General features: G+C 49.1%; 1 protein-coding gene across 7 annotated transcripts in view; it reads right to left on the bottom strand.

Annotated features, from left to right (window-relative positions):
* Window positions 1–22,810, bottom strand: part of CLEC16A (C-type lectin domain containing 16A) — a 236,640-nt gene that overhangs the window by 12,499 nt on the left and 201,331 nt on the right. For 4 of the 7 annotated variants that reach the window (XM_055099547.2, XM_008960366.5, XM_055099550.2 and 1 more), the window contains exon 22: window positions 3,099–3,263. The exons of 2 other annotated variants lie outside the window; for them this stretch is intronic. In XM_055099547.2, coding sequence (XP_054955522.2) covers window positions 3,099–3,263 — 165 coding nt within the window. Of the gene's footprint in view, window positions 1–3,098; window positions 3,264–8,242; window positions 12,580–12,983; window positions 13,093–22,810 lie in introns of those variants that run through there. One more of the 7 variants, XM_055099552.2, reaches the window with a different exon arrangement.

Raw genomic sequence — 22,810 nt, 5'->3', positions numbered from 1 at the left:
ATCTTGTGTACTTGCCCAGCCAAACACCTGGCCATGCAAAGTGTGCTTTCAATGGCAAAGGAGGGCCAGGCGTGATGGCTCATGCCTGTAATGCCAGCACTTTGGGAGGCTGAGGTGGGTGGATCACTGGAGGTCAGCAGTTCAAGACCAGCCTGGCCAACATGGTGAAACCCCATCTCTACTAAAAATACAAAAATTAGTTGGGCATGGTGGTGCGCACCTGTAATCCCAGCTACTCAGGAGGCTGAGGTGAGAGAATTGCTTGAATCTGGGAGGTGGAGGTTGCAGTGAGCCGAGATTGCGACACTGCACTTCAGCCTGGGCAACTGAGCAAGACTCTGTCTCAAAAAAACAAAACAAAACAAAAAACAAATCAATGGCAAAGAAGCCACTGGGGTTTCCTAGTTCTGACTTCGGAGGGTCTGGCAGCCGCTCTCTACAAGAGGGAGCTTCCCGGACTCTGGGAGCCTCCATAATCACAGAGACGGGATCGCCTCTGACTTAGCACTGTACCCTCAAAAACCACTTTGAGGACAAGCTGCCCCTTGTAGGGGGCTGCAGCTGTCTTCTGCTGTCCAGGCTGAAGGCAGTGGGCGGTTAGGATGAATGAGCTTGGAGGAGAGGCCCTGGTCCACCCCGCTGCCTGGCTGGCCCTCCAAGGATATCATCTCGGGTGGATCAGGGCCAGGTCCCCGGTGGGTGGAAAGTTGGGTGAGCGAGCCACGCAGGGTGACCTTCCCTCATCAGAAGCCTGAATGCTGAGTCGCACTCTGAGCCAATGTCAAATCCAGCAACTGGCAGAAGGGCTCCTATCCCAACAAAGCTGTCTCCCTTCTCCTGTCCTTGGCTTTCTCTCCTCTGCGGCTTGGTGGAACAGCAGGCAGATGTTGGAGCCATCTGGTTAGGCCCATCCCTACAAGGAACATGGGAAGCCCATATGCTTTGGTCTGGGTGGACTGGAAGGGAGATTGCAGGCTGGCCTAGAAGTCTGGCCTCAAGACAGGGAGGAGCTTGTGGGCTCTGATGAGCTCTCCTGCCATGGATCAATAGCTGCATCCTGAGGCATCTGTAAGAGTAAAGCCCAGGCTGCCCACCGGGCACGGCCCTTCATCAGGTGAGTTGTCTCAGTGTCTGCAGAGCCGGACAGGCAGGCTGGGCCTCAGGCTTTTACTGTCATGCTGCATAAAGAATGGGGACCTACACACTTGTCTCCGCAGGCCTGCTGGGGACGCACCAAATGGGAGCAGACACCTCGGAGGTCCTGACTCTCACTTATCGACTGGAACTGCCTGGCCACCTGACAGCCAAGTTAATAGCCACTGGATTTCTGAGATGAAAAGACATTACACTGGTACCATGCAGGGGATGGTGGGGGTAGGGACAGAGGGGCTGAGGGAGGCCAAGAAAAAAGAAACTAGCACACACTGCAGACACCAGGCCCTGGGAAAGTGCAGAGTTGAAGCCTCAGGGGTCACATTCAGGTAGGCATCCATATACAGAAGCCCATTTTTGATCATTTTTGATACTGTGGGTCTTTGCTGGTGTTAACTTTAGGCAAAGAAGTATATGGCTGTTTGTTCACTTAGCTGTTGGCTGTACATCCTTAAAAATGACAGAAAGGTGACCACAGCTACAAGGGCAAGGAAGCTTTCATCCCCAGTGCAATCGTAAATATGTGCGTTGGGGTGCATGAACACACAACCCTGCAAGCCCACCCCTGAGCAAGCATGAAACGGGATTAAGAGGGCTACTGAGGGTGCGTCTTAGTTTCTGAAAGAAGCTCTGCTGGAGTTTCCCAGCTACAAGCCTGGCAACAGGGGTGGCATCTGCTTGGATGTGCAGCCAACCTTAAACTGGGCTCAGAAATAGCTCAGAAGGGGTGGTCATGCCCTGGAGCAGGTGCCGAGTGGAAGAGGATCTCTCAGTGAGGTGGCTGTGGGGTGACTTTCCTGCCTGGGCCTCGTGAAGTCAACATGAAGTGCAGGTAACATTGTGTGTGGATGGGAGAGACACAGGTGGGTTGGGGTGCTCTGAGCCACAGGCATGAACTGGAAATGCAAAAGCTGGAAGTGCCCAAGAGAGAGGTGTAGGTGCCCCGGGAGATCTTGGCTCCTGGTGCTGAGAGGATGGTGACCAAGGGCCCTCGACCTCCCTGGCTCTGCAGTAGCCTGTGTCCTCCTGCCATGATCAATCAATCCAGAACTCAATGAGAGGTGGGCCAGGTGCCCCTGAAATATGATGAGTGAGGGCTCTGGAGGGGAACTTGCAGGAACAGTGAAGGATACTAAGGATCTCCAGTCAGAGGTGCAGGCAGTTGGCGTGACTCCCCGACCCATGGCGGGGGGATGCTGCTGGGGCACAGAACATCCTGCTGGCTCAAGGCCATGGATGCTCGTCCCTGCTCCTCTGGCTACAATTTGGGGCCATGTTGTGCCAGAGGCCTGGTGTCTGTACTTCCCCACATCTCACACAGCGAATAGCTCACGGCAGCCGAGAACGAGGAGCTGGGGCATGTCCCATTCCAGGCTGACTCCAGGGGCTCCCATTCACTCCCGGGTTCCCTCTGTGCCATGTCTGAAGTGGAGTAAGTTGAAGGATGACAAGATACGACTTCATCACATCCTACCAAAGAGTGGCAAAGTGCGTGCCTACTCGAACAACTGGACCGCACCACATTTAAGGACAAAACTGGTATGTTACAGAGGAAAAAAAAAAATTAGCAGGAATGCGATTCTTTTCCCAGACTGCAAACAATCCCCTTGGGAGACCCTTCCTTGTGACACCTAAGACTGTGGAGGTGATGATAGGGTGGGTTTAGGTGCAGCCCGCCTGCTGCCCATCAGCTCTGCAGTCAGTGACAGCTTCGGTGGGGACCAGCCTGAAAAAAGAGCAATTCTTCCCCATCTGGGAGCTGACCCAGCCTGGGAGGGAACATCAAGTTAGAGGAATCTCTAGAGGCTTCATGTGCAGATCCCCTGAGTGGCAGCATCCTTCAAGTGCTGTGACAAGAAGGACCTGGAGGTCAGGGGTTTTGGTAATGGCGAGGGATCACGGGGTTCTCCAAATGTCCCCATATCACTGAGTCACGTGGCCAATACCTGCTGGACTCTGGGCTGTGGAGGGGGTGGAGGACGAGCTGGTGCCTCCCGAGTCGCAGTGGCTGGTGCTCCCGCTGCCGCTGGGGCTCCCGCTGGCGGAGGGTGGCGACTGTGAGGACAGGGACGGGGAGCTGTGCTGGTTTATGCACTGGGCCACGGCGAAGCCTGCAAGACAAAGTACCAGGTGACCAAGTGGAAGCAAAGAGCAGGCCTGAGGGCCTCAATGTCATGGTTCCACTGAACAACCCAACCTCAGTTCCTTGAAAGTCCTGCTCTGTTCCCTGGAACAGGCTGACCTCACTGGTCGTGGCCGTGACCCAGCCACATTTTGAAGCTATTTCAAGGAAAAGGTTTACTACAGGTTTATTTCAAGGAACAGAGTACAACAGCCACAGAGCTGAGGTGGGGCCATGAGTCGTAAATCCGAGTGCCTGATACTGGCTCAGCAGCGTGCCAGCTGTGCCCTTGAAGAGGGACATGCAGCCTCGTGGCAAGTTCACCCAGGGATGCTAGATGCCCTCATGGTAGAGTCTCAGGCTTCTGCTGATGGTGCCCAAGGAAGGGCACCGGACCCATGCTCTGAAGTCATACCTGGGGGACCCACGCTCTGAAGTCACACCCGGGCAGGAGGACAGTGCCCTGGACGCTCCTTCCAGAGAATTTGCTCTGCCCTTGAGGTTCTAGGGAAGTCAGGTTCAGGAACAACGAAAGCCCTGGCAAAGAGCTAGTGATGATGGTCTCAAATGGCCCTCAGCATCTCCAGGACCTGGAGGTGGAGTCTGCCCACACGTTTCTTTGGTAAACTGACCCAGCGGGGATGAACGAGCCCCTCATCTTGGAGACACTCAGACCTGGATGCACCCGTTTTCCGCACAGAAGCACCAGACACATGAACAGCTATCGTGTTTCTCTTGAGTCTTTCCCAGCCACAACCTGGAGTGTCACTACATACTCCCACTGTTGTGGGAATAAAATGAAAGAACTATTATCACACCCCAGAACAGGGTGTGGCACATGGTGAGAGCTCAGTATACATGTTTGTTCTTTATGTTTTTTTGCGATAGGGTTTCACTCTGTTGCCCAGCCTGGAGTGCAGCGGTGTGATCTCAGCTCACTACAGCCTTGAGCTCCCAGGCTCAAGTGATCTTCCTGCCTCAGCCTCTCGAGCAGCTGGGACTACAGGGATATGCCACCATACCCAACTAATTTTTTTTTTTTTTTTGGTAGAGATGGGGGTCCCACTGTATTGCCCAGGCTGGTCTTGAACTCCTGGACTCAAGTGATCCTCCTGCTTCAGCCTCCCAAAGTTCTGGGATTAGAGGTGTGAGTCACCACACCTGGGCGATACGTGTTCTTTACGATAAATCAAAGCCCCTTTTATCCGGCCCAGGAGCCCCTCTTCTGGTGGACATGTGCTTTTCTGCAGGCCACGACTTCAGCCCCTAGGAGCCGAGCAGGACCCATGGTGATGGCGCTTCGTGGCACAGAAGCAGCCCCAAATTGCGGTGGAGATATGGGGGGCGAGTCCTCCTTCCAGCTGAGAGAGGGGATCTCAACCCTCTTGGTCATTCCCCCAAGCCTTGCCACTCCTCAAGCGAATGCATTCACCACAGCCAGCCCCGGACCCCATTCACGCCACCCGCCCTGCCTGAACTTCACACGGTCCAGCTCTCTGCTGACACTACTTCCAGAAGGCCCTCTAGGCCCTGACCTCACCTTTCTTGAAACTCAGGAAGGCTGCAGGGTGTTAGCAGGGGTTGGCATCCTGCAACCTGCTGCCTGCTTGGTAAGTAAAGTTTTACAGGAACAAGCCACGGTCCTTTGTTTACAGAGACTATGGCTGCTTTCTCGATCAGCGGCAGAGTTGAGCAGTTGCCATAGCGACCACATGGCCTGCAAAGCCTAAAAGGCTTTTTTGCCAGGTTACCTGGCTCTGGACAGAAGCAGTGTGCCCATCTGGTGCAGGGGATGACACCCAGGTTATGGCACAGGGAAGCCTGGGATTTAACCCTCCTCTGCTCACTTCCCAGCTGAGGGACCTTGGGCAAGTCCCTGATGTCCCTCAGCCTCCTTCCTTTCACCTACAGATGGGACCTGCGGCTCAGCTTAGGGCTTAGCAGGACTCTTCTCCTGGCCATCAAGGAGGGGCTATTTCCACTCAGGTTCATGTGAAGCTGTTTTCGTCTAAAGATCAGCTCCTTAAAAGGCAGGGGCCCTATTTATACCCCCAGTTGGGTTTTGGGGGTGACTTAACAAGCGCTGACTATAATGGCAAGTGCATGGGGCCCAGTGAAAGCAGGGTGAGTCTCCGAGTGAGGCGGTCATCCTGAGCACCAGCTCCTCTTGCGTGGAGGGTATTTCCTGCCCGCACCTACCGCAGAGGTCTGCTTGCGGAGAGAAAGGCAGGATGAATGTAGCTGGAGTTATCAGGAAGAGGCACAATGTGATATATTGTGTGTGTGTGTCGGGGGCCCACTCAGATGAACTAAGGCAAACATCCGGCAAATCCAAACACTGGGCAGGAAGATTCCTTGGGGACACTCAGCCGCAGCCACATGGAACCAGTTTTATAGCTGCTCACTTCTTAATCACTTAGAGCGGTAAACTCCCCAGTTTACAAGCTGTTTACTTGCCTCGAAAATGAATTACCCCTTAACAAATCAAAATGTCAAGATGGCTTTTCCCGAGCTGCCTATTTATCAGGGCCATGAACCGAGGGCCAGCCAGTGTAGTAACAGAGTTGGGATTACACCTTGTATGCTCCCGACAATGACCCCGGCTGGAAGGGATCAACGACATAGCCGTTGCCAAGGTGGTCACAGGCCCATTGAAGAAGACACGTCTTTTCTCTTGCCCTCTTTAAAGCCATGGTTTATTACAGCATCATAAACCTGGTTTATTATCAAAAGACATCTGCAGTGGGACATGTAGGGTAGCAGATGAGAAGCTGGCACTGCAGTCAGGATGCTTAAATTCTTTTATTTTGGGAATGGGTTGGGATCAAGTCATAGATTGGCAGTAAAATCTGCATGTACTGAGTTAAACAAACAAACAAACAAAAAAATCACCAACTACCGATCCCATCCATTTGCAGGGTCTAGCTGAGCAGAGGTTACTGAACACATCTCTCCGTCACCCGCTTCTACTAAAACTCCCACTTCCCTCCTTTCCACTCTCTCTCCCTTTGCCAGTGGCACTGAGACCAGAAAGCCACAGTGACTTTTGGCTTTTTTTTTCCCTTTATTTTGCTGGATGGCCAAGGCCCCCCACCTGCAATTTCAAGGGGCTTTTCCCCAAATCAAAGTGGCAACACATCAGAGAATCAGGAGGGTGCTGGGGAGAATTCAGGATGAATGTCTATGGCCAGAGCGCCCTGTCCTCTGGTTCCTGCTTCATCCCAGCCAGGCAGTCCCTGATGAACTAGCTTTGGCAGAGGTGCCAGAGGCTTTTGTGTATGAATCAAACACACTTGGGCTGCGAAGTACGTGCAAACACACAGACAAGCCAGAGATCGTGCGACAGGAGTGCAGGCAAACGGGCCTGCCTGAGATCCTCTCCAGTGATAACAGTCTTGGCTCTCCCTGGGTATGCTTCAAGGACAGCCTGCAAAATGTGTATCAGAGGCTGCATGGACTTTCACACCATCTGACCAATTCCACACCTGCAGCATCCCATGCTGCAGACGACACTGTGGGTGGATCCACATACCGAACTACAAGGATATTCAGCATATTGGTGTGTAGAACAGAGAACAGAAGACAGCTGATATGTCCAAGAACTGGGGAAAGGCTAAGTGAATTCTAATCCCTCTAGATGATGAAATTCCCTGCTGCCAACCAACACGCTGGTAAGAGAAGATTAAGTGTTGGGGGAAATGCTCAAGATGGAGTCAATGAAAAAAGGTTAGAAAAAGCAAGTCCCATATGTTTCCGCTCCTGCAAAAAATTCGTGCTCTCTTTCCCCTTTGTCCAGAGCAGAGAAGGCAGCCGGAGATTTGAAGCTGATGCAGTGAGAGAAGCAGGTAGTTGTATTGCAGTGAGTTTTGTTATTTTTTGTGCTTGTCTGAATTTTCCAAGACTCCTATTGTAAACCTTATTTTAAACCAGAAAGAGAAAAAAAAGGGAGCATGATGGAGGGAACACAAACTGCCTGGGAACTGGATAGACTCAAGCTCCCGATCCTAACATCCTCCTGAGATCTGTTCTGCCCTCTGAAGCTCTCTCCCCTGGACTCACCAAGAGCAGGGCCAGGCAGGCCACTCCAACAGTGGGGGGAACCACGCCCATGGTGAGACACATCCCCCACTTCCCAGGAGCCCCCAGTTTCATGGTGGGGGGCGCAGCCCAGAGTCTTCCTGTTGCCCTCTGGCCGTGTTCTGCCAGTTATTTCGGGAAGATGAACTAATGAATAACGCTCTGGCATTTGTGAAGCACAAAAATACCAAGAAAAGGTCAGTCTTCTATTTTTAGGCCCACTGACAGAAGGAAAGCTGGGCTTGGAGTCAGAACCCCAGGTTTGAGTCCAAGCTCTGCCCAAACTGACTTCGAGACGTTGGACATGCCCCCCTCCTCCTCTTCTACAGGTCTTTAAGCCTTCCCCACCAATAATCACTTAACCATGTGATTCAAGATTCAGAGCCGGCCAGCAGCCGCCTAGGGGCTTGCACACGAGTTTCGCTTTGCTTATTTACGTTATATGTGTGTTTGTTGGAGGTACCACCATGGACACGTTGGGAGCTTTTACACACAGACCTGGATTTCTGCTTTCTTAAAAAATGAAAAGATCTGGCTTTATGGGGCCCCATTCCTGCAGGACAGCAACGGGAGAGAGATGAGCAGAGCTGGGTCCCTGCTCTTGCAACTTGCCTGGCCGTGTGGGCGTTTGAGTTGATAATCTCTGCTCTTTATGCCTAGATTGTTGGTCAAATCCACAGGACTCAGGGAAGCTGGAACCCCCAGAGACCTTTCGAGTCAAGGCCCTCCTACAACCCCAGAATCACTGGGTGTGCGTAGGAGGAGTGGGGATGTGGAAATATGGCGATCTGCCTCCAGCAGCCTAGGTCAGTCCTCAGACCTCCTACCAAGAACCACTTGCTCTCAACCTTTGCTAGGCCGTTCCCTCGGTCTGGAGTTCTCTTTTGCTTCTTTTCTGTCTTTACAAACCCCTGCCCCATTCTTCATGGCTCACACAGCTCAGCATTAGCCTGGGAGGAGTCTTTGCATAAGATGGGGTTAACTATTCTCTCCCCTGTGCTTCTGCAGCAGCTCTGTCCAACCTTGGGGCCTTGATGGCTGTGTAGGAGTCGGCCTACCTAAGCAGGGCATAAGAAATTTGACTGCAAAGATGTTTAGGTATTTAGTGTGATGATTATCATTACATTAATAGCTAGCACCTGGAATCCTCTAGGTTAAGAGGGTTTTGTTCACTTTATTGGGAAGGCTTAAAACAAAAAAGCAAAAAGAAGAGGGTTTTGGACAGTGTTCTTGATATTGTAAGCTGTCTCTCAATAACCATTCTCCCTTTCGGTTGCAGTTACAGAACCCAGAAGCTAGTCGTGGCCAAGTGACTAAGTTGTGACCAGTGAGATAGAAATGAATGTGGCATGTGGGATTTCCTGGAAAGCTCTTTAAAAGGAAAGGGGGTATATCCTCCTCCATTCTGCTTCCTGGAAAATGGATGCAATGGCTGGAACTCCAGCAGCTGCCCTGAGCTATGAGGATGAATCACACATTAGGGACAGCAGAGCACTGAAAAGGAAGGAGCTTGGGTCCCTGACGTCTTTGTGTATCTCTTGACTACAAGGCTTCTTTTACCCGAGAGGGAAATTAACTTCCCCTTTGAGTTTATCTTTACTATGTAGTTGAACTTAATCTTAACTGATACAGTTAGGGAAAAAACTTTGTTAATGCGGGGATGTGAGTTAAGTCCCCTAGGGACAAGGGACGGGCTGGCTCCCAGAGTTTTTGGTGCAGAAAAAGCTGCCCTGTACCTGCTGGGTGGAATCTAGGTGTGGTGGGCTGAAGGGAAAGAGGGAAAGGGGCAAGTGAGGTGGGGAGGTGACCCGCCACCTAGGGTTTACGAAACACTTGGTCAACTCTTTCCCATGTGGTGCAAGTGGACTTTTTGGGTTGAAACCAGAGATGGGACCGAGTTTTTGTCTGGGTTCACACCTGGTCACAGAGATTACACACAGTTGTTAAGACCCAGAAAGAGTGAGGCCCGAGAGAGACTAAAGGGTGGGAAGGGCTTGGATGTGTGTAGGCACAAAAACTAGTGGGCTTGCACCAAAAGTTTTCTGAATCTCCAAATGAGCAGGGACGCCCCCCGACCTCTGTGGCCTGCCTGGAGTTGGTGCCGCTTTGCACTTGGTAATTACTCTGAGGATACTGGCCATGTGACTAAAGTGCAAGTATTTCAGGCTTAAAAAAAAATCTCCCCTTGGAAGATGTGAAAACTACCTGAGATTATAGGGGATTCCACAGGAACCTTTTAGGGAGCTGAAAGGGAAGGAACCCAGTTGGCTCTGAATTCAATTTGGGGATTCTCCACTCAACTCAAAAGCACTAACCTCGCCCTGCAGCCTCATTCCCTACAGATGCCCTTACATACTACCTGTTTCCAGGAAGGGTTTGAGATGGCTTATGTTATATTTTAAAACCCAAGCCTAAATGCCATAGATACTAAACACTGAAAGCTTCTAAAACAAAAAGTAAATAAGAACCCGACAATAAAAGGTGAAAAGTTATATCAGAAAGACTTCAAGCTATGGGAAGCTAATGTCACCATTTAACTCTGAGCTTCCTAGGAGCTAAGACCACAGGGAAAAAAACAGGCGATCTACACGACACACCAATTCACCCACAAGGTTTCTGTCCCATGAAACCCTCCTGGGGCATGTCTTTGAAAGCAGCTTAATGGGAGATACAACTGCCTGACTGCAGATGGAACCTCATTCCTCAAAGATAACACCCTATGACAGCCCTTTTCAAACATTTTTTCTAAATGGTGAAACTCCAATTTATACATGAGATGAAAATGGAACTGCTCGGGCTGGCATGGTGCCTTACCAAGGAGGGCCTTCCCCTCCCCTTTCTAGACACTTCTGTGGATCCTACTTTTGAAAATCAGACAGGGCAAGGCTGGCCAGCCCGGTAATGTAATGAGGAGGGGCTGGAGATAAAACACTGATGGTCCTCTCTATCTGTCATCTGTTTCCCTTTATTTAATAGACACATGCACACTGAGAAACCATTCTCTTCTATTAAAACAACAGTGCAGGCATGCTAATACATGCAGTCCATGGGACATTCAGCTTTTGTGCCAGGGAGATGGCAGGGCCTGGTAGAGACTGGGGCAAATCAGAAAGCACAGATTCCAGCTTCTTCTAACTGCTGCTGCAGGAGAACATGGACCTCAGTATGGCCACAGTCTCCAGTTCGTCAAGAGAAGCTGGATATCTGGATTTTGACATAACACCTCCTGATTTTGAAAATGTTGACAGCTTCATTCATACTCCTTTTGAAAATTAAGAAGTGCGTAACCCCAAGCCAGCGAAGCCAGGCCATCTATCTTGTGAGCCGTTTGTATGCAACCAGAGGGGTCTCCAGCCTCTGTTTTTTTTTTTTTTTTTTTTTCCCTGAGCTGGAGTCTCGCTCTGTCACCCAGGCTAGAGTGCAGTGGCACGATCTTGGCTCCCTGTAACCTCCGCCTCCCAGGTTCAAGCAATTCTCCTGCCTCAGTCTCCCAAGTAGCTGGGACTACAGGCATGCACCACCATGCCCAGCTAACTTTTGTATTTTTAGTAGAGATGGGTCACCATGTTGGGCAGGCTGGCCTTGAACTCCTGACCTAAAGTGATCCTCTTCCCTCGGCCTCCCAAAGTCCTGGGATTATAGGTGTGAGCCACTGCTCCCGGTCTCCAGCCTCTGTTTTTAACCCCAGGGCGTCTGTCATACCTTGGGGCCTCCTTGACCAAACTCTGGAGGTGGGGGGCTTTTGAGTCTGAGGTATGAGACTAAGACATTTAAATCTCAGTTAGAGGTGTGTCAAAGAAGTCCAGTTTTCAATAGCCCTCTTTTAGGAAAAAGCTCTAAGATTTGGACAGGAGAGCTGCCTGCCCTAAGAAAAACCTACACTTATTTATGGTTGTTGCAGATTGCAAAGCATAATATAAAACCCGCTGAGGGCTGATTCGGGAGAAGCAACCCGTGCATTTTCCACAGTCTCTGCCGTGAATGAGGACCATGAGGCGTGGGTGCCCTGAGCTTGCCTTTCATTAGCAAATTCATTCCGAGGCTGTGGCTCAGGTTTCTGACGATGCAGTGTTCATATTTTCTCACCACCCATCACGATGCTGGGAAACAGTAGAAAAAATCAATCGGCCCTGTGACCTCGCACACAAACTGAAGACAGCAAGTGTGCATGGCCTTATTTCTCCCCTTGTCGGCTCCTTCCTTGGATCTGCCCTTTCACCTCCCAGTGCAGCCTGCCAGGTCCCTGGGGCGAGAGATGGGGGGCTGGGAGGTGACTAAGTCTGGGACTTCAGCTGCTGGTGGCTCTGGACAGATTGCGGCTTACTAGAAAGATCTGCAGGTGACATAGAACCTTCTTGTTCGTGCTTCTGACTCAAGAAGCAGCTCTGGATCCTACACCCTGGCAAGATGACCCCAATACCCGAGGGCAGGTGGGGGCTAGGAGCTACTCAGTGGGGGGCTACCCTAGGAAAGCCACCTTAGGAAGACAGGGCACAGGGCCCAAACTACCCACGGCTGCTCAAAGAGCACGTGTTGGGGGCTGAGGAGGCAGGGTTCAGATTCAAGTCTAGCAACAGCGCACCCACATGGGCCAGGTGAGGCCTGGGTCCTTGCCCGGGACTCCTCTTAGGAATCTACACAAAAACCAAAGAGAAACAAAAGCATTCACTGACATGTGGGCAGGGTTCAGATGGCAGTGACTCCAAGGGCCTGCAGGAGCCTTGGGGGGCCCCAGAAGTTTCCTCCCTCACTGCTAGAATCCTGAAGTTTGGGAAAGCTTCAGGTATATGCACAGAGACCCCTTTTCAGTATCCCTTTAATAAGTCTCAGATGATTTACTGTTTCAGTGCACAAAACTCTGTGCTTTCGGGGCAATGAAGGACTTGCCCCCAAATGGTGATATCTGGTTTTCTTCCTGTGCACTGGTGCTGAAGAAGCCACTTCCTGTCCAGCCCAGGGCACAGGTCTACACATCAGGCACCTGGGGAAGGGACGTTTGTATGGCCTCCCTGGGCCAAGCCTGAGCTGCCACCATGGGCGACCCCCACATCACTGATCACTGACTAGGCTGCACCTCACAACGCTTAAAGACTTTTTATTTCTGATTGCTTTTCAAGGGATAACATGTCCAACATACAAAAATAGCTGGGAACTTGCACAGTCTTTTAGCCTATAGCTCTTTATCCATGGATAAATCCTCTCAGATTTTAAACACTATCCTTGAAAACCTGCAGAAAAGAAAAAATGGTCTTTCAGTATCTTGCTTTCTCTCTGTGTCATTTCTGTCCTAATTGTGCCCTTAGAAATGTTTTTGCTGTCGGGTGAAGGTCTGCCTGTGAGGGCTGCCAAGTCTAATGCCCCTTTTGCTACCGGCAGGGGGTGGGTGGGGGGGCGGGGCAGGCATTTGGGCTGTGTGAATATGAGGAATGCATGCATCTTACATGAGCACCTATCCAGGCCACAGAGGGTTGGCTGGCACATGGGGGACACAGGTGGACCAGATCTTGGAATCTCTCGCAGTGGTGCAACCTTGCTTTGGATTTCTAGAACTGAAGGTTGCCAGGGCTGGGCTTGATTCCCAAGGACCCAGTCCCTGCCTCGCCCAGCCCCTGCCCTCTTCCACTGGTATTACCGTCTGTAAATTAGCAAGCAAAGACCTCCACAACAGTCTGTCAGCCAAGGCACTAGCAAGCTTGGGAGCGGCCATCTGGGCTGCCTCTCTACTGCGGCAGTCAGCAGGGCTGAAACGGCAGCAGGAGGAAGGCGGGTTAGACAGCGCCCAGGAGACTCCCAGGCACAGGCGCTCACTGACCCCAGCTGGAGCAGAATCAGGAATGCACCAGGAGCAGGGAGGGTCACTATGGCCCTGCTTGCAAAGGATGGCCCCCCAAGGTTCTGGCTGGCCAAGGAGTGGCAGATTAGTTGTGTTTTTGTTTTTTGTTTTTTTTTTGAGATGGAGTCTCACTCTGTCACCCAGGCTGGAGTGCAGTGGCACAATCCTGGCTCAGAGCAACCTCTGCCTCCCACATTCAAGTGATTCTCCTGCCTCAGCCTCCCAAGTAGCTGGGACTGCAGGTGTGCGCCACCATGCTCCACTAATTTTTTTTGTTTTTGTATTTTTAGTAGAGATGGGTTTCACCATGTTGGCCAGGCTGGTCTCAAACTCCTGACCTCAGGTGATCCAGCCGTCTTGGCCTCCCAAAGTGCTGGGATTACAGGCATGAGCCACCATGCCCGGCCAGGAGCGCCAGATTCTTCCCCAGCAAGTCTCTTATCCCATCAGCCCCATTTTGACCTTTTTGGCCAGAAGCAGGGAGGCCGTACAGTGTGTATCCTACACTGACATGTTTGGCCTGCTCCGTGTGTTCTAGGAGGTGGCACTGTACAAAGGGGCCAGGGAATTAGTCTTGATTCTCTGCAAAAGGCATGTGCAGTTGACACATACTTAGTATGCACCCAAGGTAGAGAGCAGCATGCCTGTGGACCCATTCCATTTGCTTGTGTTCGCCAGGACTCCGATTTTGCAGGGTGGGGTGGTTAACTTCTGCAGCTGGGCCACCTCACCAAAGTCTCTCCTACCGTGTGTTTTAACAGACTGGGGCTAGGCCAGACCGATGGCTGATGACGTTCTATGACACATCATCTACAACAAGAACTGAAGATACTATCTGGAACTATGTGAGTCAGATAGAATCAGGGAGTATGTGCGGAGCCACAGCAAGGCCGTGATGGATATCAGCACAGAACAAGCTTCAAAAACCCACAGCTGAGGTTGTTAAGTGGACAGGGCTCTGCTGACGTCTGCCCTGGCAGACCTGTGGGACATGGCTAACCGGATGGCTGGACACGAGCCTTCTGCTATCTGCAAGGGAGAAACCTGAAGAGCAGCTCCTTGGCTTTAGGCCTGTCACTTTTACTCTGGCTACAGGATACGGTGGTGAGGAGAGTGCCGCGGCTCTGGGCATGTGACAGCAGGGGACCTGTTTACCCCATGAGCCTGTGTCCTCTAAAGCACTGTTGTCACTCTAAAGCAGAGTGACACCATCACACCTTACAGGGTTCGTGAGGATGAAAGCATTAACGCAATCTAAATGTTTAGGTAGCACTCGCTGTTTTGATTCCTCGGCTGGAATTTATGGTGCCTGGAACTTGGGCCCAATGAGGCAATAACTGGGATTTTCTTCTCTTTTTTTGGAGACAGGGTCTCACTCTGTCACCAAGCCTGGAGTGCAGTGGCATGATCCCGGCTCACTGCAGCCTCTTGACCTCGCCAGGCTCAGGTGATCCTCCCACCTCAGCCTCCCGTGTAGCTGGGACTACAGGTGCACACCACCACGCCTGGGTAATTTTTCTATTTTTTGTAGTGGTGGGTTTTATTTATTTATTTATTTATTTTTGAGATGGAGTCCCGCTCTGTTACCCAGACTGGAGTGCAATGGCACGATCTCAGCTCACTACAACCTCCGACTCCCAGGTTCAAGTGATTCTCTTACCTCAGCCTCCCAAGTAGCTGGGATTATAGGCAACTGCCACCACACCTGGCTAATTTTTTTGTATTTTTAGTAGAAACGGGGTTTCACCATGTTGGCCAGGCTGGTCTCGAACTCCTGACCTCAGGTGATCCGCCCACCTCAGCCTCCCAAAGTGCTGGGATTACAGATGTGAGCCCCCACGCCTGTCCTGGGATTTTCATTTTCGTAAGTGTCTTTAGACAAAGGGGTATGTAGCAAAAGAAATGGCCCAGCTCTTTGGAGAAAAGAACGCGACACAAAACAAAAGTCTTCCTCACATTAGCTGTTACGACTGAAGGTTTTAGGAGTTAACAAAGTGAGATACGAGAGAGCCTTTCTAAAGGAACTTTAAATGTCTAGGTTTAAGGGATTTATATGAAAATCGTTTATGAGAAAAATAAAGTTATTTTCATCTAGATTCTTAAAAACCTCATGTTACATTGCATTCGAGACACATGACTATTCTATTTGCATTTCTTTGATAGAGAGTTGAATGGATGAGCTTGAACCATATGCAATTGCCAATATTCAACTAACTTGACCTACAGAAACAGCCATTTCATATGGTTCAATCTACTCTAAGTCCATCCCTCTTAAAGATCCCTACCAGAATAATTCATGGAGGATGGGGACGGAGGGAACAGCCAGCAGTGTATGCAAACAAATAAATGGCTTTCCCCAATTCTCCATTTCTCTTTGCCCTGTCTGCGCATGTGTGTGCAGGAGTGTGCGTGTGTACACACCTGTGTGTGTTCCTCTCTCCAGCTACATTCATCCTTTCATTTCCAAAATCGGTAGCTTCAACAAAATGCTTAGAAATAAGGTTGGCACTTATGGGGAGGTGTGTGTCTTCTTGACAGAAAACCCACAAAAAGGGGACTTATTAGGAACCGGAAGGGCTTCTCAAATGGGCTAGGTTGCTCTCTTTTCCCTTTGTTCCTCCTTACAAATGCTAAGCTAATGTGTCCAACATTAAAAATCACCCTGGCTATTCTGCATTTGTAGTTTTGACTTTTTTTTTTAGTATTATTAATATTTCATCATAAAAGTATTGATTTCCTTTAACTAAGAGACTTTAAAGTTTACTGTATTCTTAAGCATGATTTTATTATGTCTTGGGGTCAGATGTTTTTCCCTCCCCCAGAAGGAATGCTTTTCCTTTTCTATAATGTGCGTCAAGAAGAAAAGAGGAATTGATTCACAGAATTCTGCATTACAGGCAACTTTTAAGGAACGTATCTAGTATGTATACTTAGAGCGACGTTTCTTAAACACAACTGTATGTTTCATTGTTTAGCCTTTTTAATCTGTTAGAGGTAAGAACCAAAGCACAACATTTATGTTAAAATATGAGACAGTTTCAAAGAAGCAAATCTGGGAAAATTAAGACAACTCTGGACATGACCCTAAAGCTGTCAACTCCTCACAAGTGCTCCAGGGGTCATAAAAACCTTAGTTTCTATGTTGTCATCCTCTTCCTTCAAGAAAGGCAACAGAAAACGAGAAGGAGTCCTGCTGGCGCGGGGACTACCTAGAAAAGGCACCATTTCCCTTTCTATGTAAATCGCTGGTGTCAGATGCCAATTGCAGAGTTGGGGAAGGAAGGCTCCGTTTTACAGAACCCATCCAGGAAGCAGGCGGAGGGCAGTAACTGGCAAACAAACACAGCGCTCTGAAATGTTTAAATATTGAACATCCTTTCTCCTTCCTCTACATTTATTATTAACTTGGGCCCACATCACTATGTGCATTGACTTCATTTCTTCCCAAGAACCCAAGACACAATGGACAATGCTCAGAGGCTGCGGGGTGGGGGTGGACTGGAGATTTGGGTTTCTTTCTTCATACCCTCGCTGGAGATCCTTTCCAGTCAGCCCCACGGTTTTAGAGCCATGAATTCCTGGAAGCGTCTCAGCCTTTCAATGACCCCTGGCGCCCGAACGCAGATGATTAGTGCCCCAAATATTGACAGACTGGACTTTCTTCCCCTTTGACACAGGGGAGCAGTGTCAGAGGGAGGCTGGAGGAAAGATGCCGTCACCACCTGACTGGCGAGATTGTGGGAACGTCATTAGGACAGGTGCTCTATTATTTGGGACCACAGTGGTGCCCTTAGCTTTGACCAGGTAGAAACAATGCTCAGGATGCTGTCTGAATGCTACAGGGGACCTGGTTAAAAACAAACAAAACAACCCTATCTACAGACACCAGTAACTGATGTCTTTTGCTCAGCTTCTAGACAACAGAGGGGATTGGCACTGGCCCTGCTCTGACAGGTGCAAACCACCAGATGTCAATGTCCTGGACCAGCAGCTGAGCAAACACAGAGCTTGGGCCCCCCGTCATTCCTCACGAAGATGAACATTTGGGATCAGAAATAGAAACCCCAAATCTCTCCAGAAAACAAGGCAGCACCTTTTCTTGGGAACAGATAAGGGTAGCAGGGAGGACCATCTGTCAGACCCATGCAGACACCAGCCGCCCTCCTGCAGAGGGAAGATCTTGTGGGTGTGCTAGCAGCATGAGCTGGTTATGAGCACTCGTTTTTCCTGGGCTTTTAGCTGTTCAAGTGAAATTGTCCCAGATGACCGGCCTAAGGCTTCCACTTTCTTTTAAAAGACAGCACTACATTTGAGATCGATGTTTTCCCCTGAAATGCAGGCTAAATTTATCCTTCCGCGCATCCTGCTCTCTGGTCTCCGTGCTAAGCTGGCCCTTGCTGTGCTGAGTTAGGCATCTGCTGTTCAATGCTGGTTCCTAGCCGACAGTACTCAAGCACCTAGTTCTATCCTTTTGCTCATCACACACACAAAACCCCCTGGTTCTCTGAGAGATTCCTTTGCTGCCTCATTCTCTGTAGTTCCGTTAATTAAGCTTTCATTTCCCGGGTTCCTCACCCGTCTCCAGCTCTCAGAACTACCCTAAAAAGCTATCAAAAGTTGGCTCCATTTGAACGGCTCCAGAGAGCCCCTTCCCCAGCCGGCCCCCGCCCCCCGAAAGTGGCTGAGTACTCATTATTTGATTGCCTTTTGCAACAGTGAGCTGGTGCAGGCTGCCATGAGCTTAACGGACTGAACTAAATCAGAGAACTCGCTACTCTCTCCTGGGCTCCCTTGGCAAGCTGCCCTGTGAGTGAAATTGCACTGATTGATTTAATGCCTGAGGCCCAGAGGGCCCAGTATTTCTGAAATCTCTATTCATCTATACAGATGCAAGAGTACATGCCCTAAACAGACATTTTGAGCTACGGTTTCTACTCTGCTATTAACCCGTAGACTCTCTCTCTTTTTGGCAGGAATGAGAAATAAAAAAGTGACTTGATAGAAACAATGCCTGTGCACATGCTGGCAGAGGCGCACACATACGTGCAGAGGACTTCAGCCTGGAGCACTGGGCAGGAGTCATCTGAGAGCCCAGGTGAATGAAGACAAGGGCCCAGGTGTGACCAAGTGGGCATCCCCCTACTCTGCTTTCTGGAAGGCAATTTGGCAAGGTGCCACCCAGAGCCTGACAAATGGACAGACCCCTGACTCTAAGGAATGGTTTCTGGAGGAATAATTGGAAATGTAGACCAAGATTTCTGAATAAGGATGTTTGTCATAGGGTGCTTCATAAGGTAGTAGAAACAACATAAGTGGCCAGTATAAGCGGATTAAGTAAAATCTGGCAAATTCAGACTGTTTTGTGTTTCACTGTGTCCCCTTCAAATTCTTAGGTTGAAGTCCTAACCTCTAGTACCTCAGACTCAGAATGTGACCTCGTTTGGAAATGGGGTCATTTTACAGATGCAATTAGTTAAGATGAGGTCATTAGGTTTGGTCCTAATCCAATCTGTCTGTGTCTCCTAAAAAATGAAAATTTGGACGCAGATTTTCACACGGGTAGAACATCACGTGAAGATGAAGGCAAGACTGGGGTGATACTTCTATGAGCCAAAAAGTAGAAAAGATTGCCAGCAAAACACCAGAAGCCAAGGAGGGAGGCCTGGACCAGAGTCCTCCTCACACCCCTCAGAGGAAACCAGCCCTGCCAATACCTTGATTTTGCACTTCTACCCTCCAGACCTGTGAGACAATCAATTTCTGCTGTTTATGCCACACAGTTTGTGGGACTTTGTTATGGCCACCTCAGGAAACTAACACTCAGACAATGGACTATTATGCAGTCATCAACAATGAAGTTTAGAAGAGGCATTTTACAGTACAGGGAAGTGCTTCTGACATGATGGCAATGTTGTGAAAACAAAACCTTGTGACTCGGCAGTTCTGCTTCTTGTACTGCACGTGCACACAGAGAGAAGTGTGCCCAAGGATGCCCACTGCAACGCTGCCTGGGATAGAAAAAGACTAGGATGACTGAATCACTCAGCCAAAGAAACGCAAGTAGCCAAGCTTTGGAATACTATGCAGCCATGAAAAGGAATGTGTGAAATCTGTAAGTGCTAACACAGATTCCTGATTTACAGTGGTGTCTGAAAAGAGCAAGGTGCAGCAGGGTATACAGAATTATGATTTTATTTAAGGGAAGCCCAAACCTTAACACAATTACAGATCCATACATAACTCCTTATCCTAAACCTCTGTGGCCAGATATGTCTTGGAATTTAGAATCTTTAGGAGGTAAAAGGCCATGCAGGGCACACATAGGTATTATGTTACACTGTCAGCTGGGTCGTGAACAGCTAAAACCAAACACTGAATTTTTGCATAAACGAAAACATAAACTCACAATTACTGGCATCAATGACTCTAATAAACCCGCCCATAAATACCTGAAGGGAGGTTTTGGTTTTGCCATCATACGAGTTAGGAAAAATATTTTGATTTTCAGAGCTGTCTGGGTTTCAGAATTGCAGAGAAGGGGTGGTGGCTCTGCTCTGTTCATCAGCTCTGGGCACACGTATGAAATGCAACTGCACAGAGAAGGGTCTGGAAAAATAAAAATAAGGCAAATGATGACTGAGGAAGGGTGGTAACTGATGGGGTCTTAAGTCGCACCTGCAATGTTGCAATTTTTTTTTTTTTTTTTTTTTTAAGACATAGTCTCACTTTGTCACCCAGGCTGGAGTGAACTGGTGCGATCTTGGCTCACTGCAACCTCTGCCTCCCAGGTTCAAGCCATTCTCATGTCTCAGCCTCCCAAGTAGCTGGGATTACCGGTGGGCACCATCATGCCCGGCTATTTATATTTTTAGTGGAGATGGGGTTTTGCCATGTTGCTCAGGCTGGTCTTGAACTCTTGAGCTCAGGCAATCTGCCTGCCTCAGCCTCCCAAAGTGTTGAGATTACAGGCGTGAGCCACTGTGCCCAGCCTGATTTTTTCAAAAATCAACAATTAACTCATGTATTATTTTTTTTTTTAAATGAGAGAAAGAGACAAAACAGGGAAGACAGAAGTGGAAAGTAAACAGAAACATTAACAATGCTTTCTTCTGGGTTGATAGGATTGTGATTTCTTCTTCCTGTAGCTTCTCGGTTTTCATTTATAATATTCTACGTTCATGTATTAATGCACAAAAATTAATACAACGGGTCTGCAGTAATAGCAAAACAGCTGACTGGTTCCATCCATTCCTGTTATCAGCTCATCCCCAGGGCCTCAGTGACCCCATGGGGTCAAGTCCCGCTGCCTGCCTGACTCACCACCACTGGTGACTTGTGCTCCGATGGCCCCACACCTCCCTGGCTGTGAAGCCTGGCCCCTCCCCTGGCCTCTGCTAACATACTGGCCACTTTGATTCACCATCTCTCTTTCTCCCTGTCCTTTATTTTTCTGCCCTCTTTGGCCTTTGATTGCTTTTTGGGAGTTTATCATATTGAACTTTTATCCCTTTCCGGGAAACTCTATTAGTTTTTTCTTCCCTTTCACAATTAATAAATAATCATGAGAGCCCTTCTATGGACAGAAGTACATCCTGCCTCCTACACAGAACTGCTGGAGCTTCTCTTTTGTGGCTCTTCTGGGCCTGAGCTGAAGCGCACATCACCTGTCACAGGAGGGAGAGCACTCTGGTGCATCGCTGTGCTCGGAGAAAGGGTGCCAGCCGTTGGCTCATTATTTGAGCTGCTCCTGGTCCTACAAGATGGCTGTGCTTTCCTGGCCATACAGGGGATGGAGCACTGGCCTGGGAGTCTAAAGGCTGGGGTATGGACAGGGAAATGGAGGCGCATAATATAAGCTAAGAGGGTGGGCTTTGGGGGCAGACAGACATGGGTTCAAGCCACAGCCCTGATGCTGACTGGCTGTGTAATGGAAATTGTAGCCTTGAGCCTCCATTTCCCTGGCATAATATGGGGGAAATAATCCCTATGTCATACATCATTGTGAGGATTAAGTGAGAAGAGTACACACAACCTTGCTTGGCACAGTGTCTGATATGCAGTAATTGCTCAATAAACAGTACCTGTATTGTCAAGTTCTAGTGCCTCCAGACCTCCTCCACCAGGAGGTGGAGGTTTCTACCATACAAAAAGGCCACAGCTAGCCCTAACTACGTCCAAGACATAACGTGTGGCATTTGAGATGACATTTTTAAAAGTCATTGGCATGAGTTGGATGTAGTTGCCGGCATACCATCTAGCAGCACCAGGAAATAAGTTCCGGAGCAACAAACAGGTACTGGTCACCTGTTTTCCATCTCAAATCCACAACACGAACTACTCACCGCACTTCTAATGTTCACAGCAGTGATTCTAATTCTTTCTTTCCCAGAAATCATGAATCTGAGGTCAGACCACAATCAACAGAGATTTCTGGAAAGGTATGAAATGCAAACTTATCTCATAATTTACAGGAAAGAAAAGGGAACAGGAGGCTATTTTACCAGTAAGAACAGAGTTTTTTTCTCAAAGTCAAAAAGAAATGGAAAAAAGGCACGTTTTAGGGAAGAGAAAGGGTGCCAGGTGAGCCTGGATTGCATCAGGGTTTTCAAATTATTCCGGAATGTGTTGCAGGTTCCAATTTCTTTTTTTACATTTGGACTGCTTTAAGGAAAATGTTACATAAATTGAACTATTTTATGATCAAAATGGGACACAAATGAGATAATCTGGTCTTTATGTGCTGTCGGATGACAGCTTTGTGACAGTCTGACCAGTTGAGAGCTGTATTTTTTAATACAACAGTTTCATTGAGATAGAATTCACATACTGTACAATGAATCCATTTAAAGTGTACAATTCATGGACTTTAAGTGTATTCATAGAGTTGTGCAACCACCTCCACAATCAATTTAGAACATTTTCATCCCCTACCTAAGAAGTTCTGAGTAGAGCTTGCAGCAGGGGATTACAAATACTTTACTCCTAACCCTGCTCTGCAGAACAACCTGGAACCTCGCCTTCAGAGAACCTTGCCCTTCAGGTTCTGTCGGCCATTCTCTTGCACGTGGCTCAAAACATTTCATCTTCAAATCAGGCCCAAGTCCAAGAACTTTCCCTTTCCAAAGAATTCATTACAGGAAAATATCCCAGGTCAAATTCCTCCTTTTGTGCTAATGATGCGAGTAGTCAGGGCCACTGCAGGGCATGCTGGGCTGAATATCTACCTGGGATACAGGACTGGGGTCTCAGCTCCCCTTATCTGGCCAGGGCGGAAACTGATGACAAAGGGGAATTCTGTGCCTAGCCAAACTGTTGCCAGGTGTCACACGGGCAGCAACATATTCATTCCTTGGGGATTGGGCAGCCTGTGGGCTGAGACATCAATGCTCTCCTGTCTATGGCAGCCCCTGTCTGGGACACAAGGTTCTCGGCGCTCTTCCTCTACCTCCTCCTCCCAGGTCAACATCCTTTCCTCAGAGAAGCCTTCCCAGACACCTGGTCTGGGTCAGATCCCCTTACTGGACATTAACTCAGCATCTGCCAGTTCCCTGAGGGCACCAAACATGGTGGGAAGTTCTAGACTATCTAAGGTGTCCACAGTGCCCATGAGCTCCAAAGGGGCTGAT

The sequence above is a fragment of the Pan paniscus genome, chromosome 18 (genome assembly GCF_029289425.2).
Source record: "Pan paniscus chromosome 18, NHGRI_mPanPan1-v2.0_pri, whole genome shotgun sequence".
Classification (NCBI taxonomy): domain Eukaryota; kingdom Metazoa; phylum Chordata; class Mammalia; order Primates; family Hominidae; genus Pan; species Pan paniscus.
The sequence above is the reverse complement of the archived record's forward strand: the minus strand, read 5'-3'. Positions and strand labels throughout refer to the sequence as shown.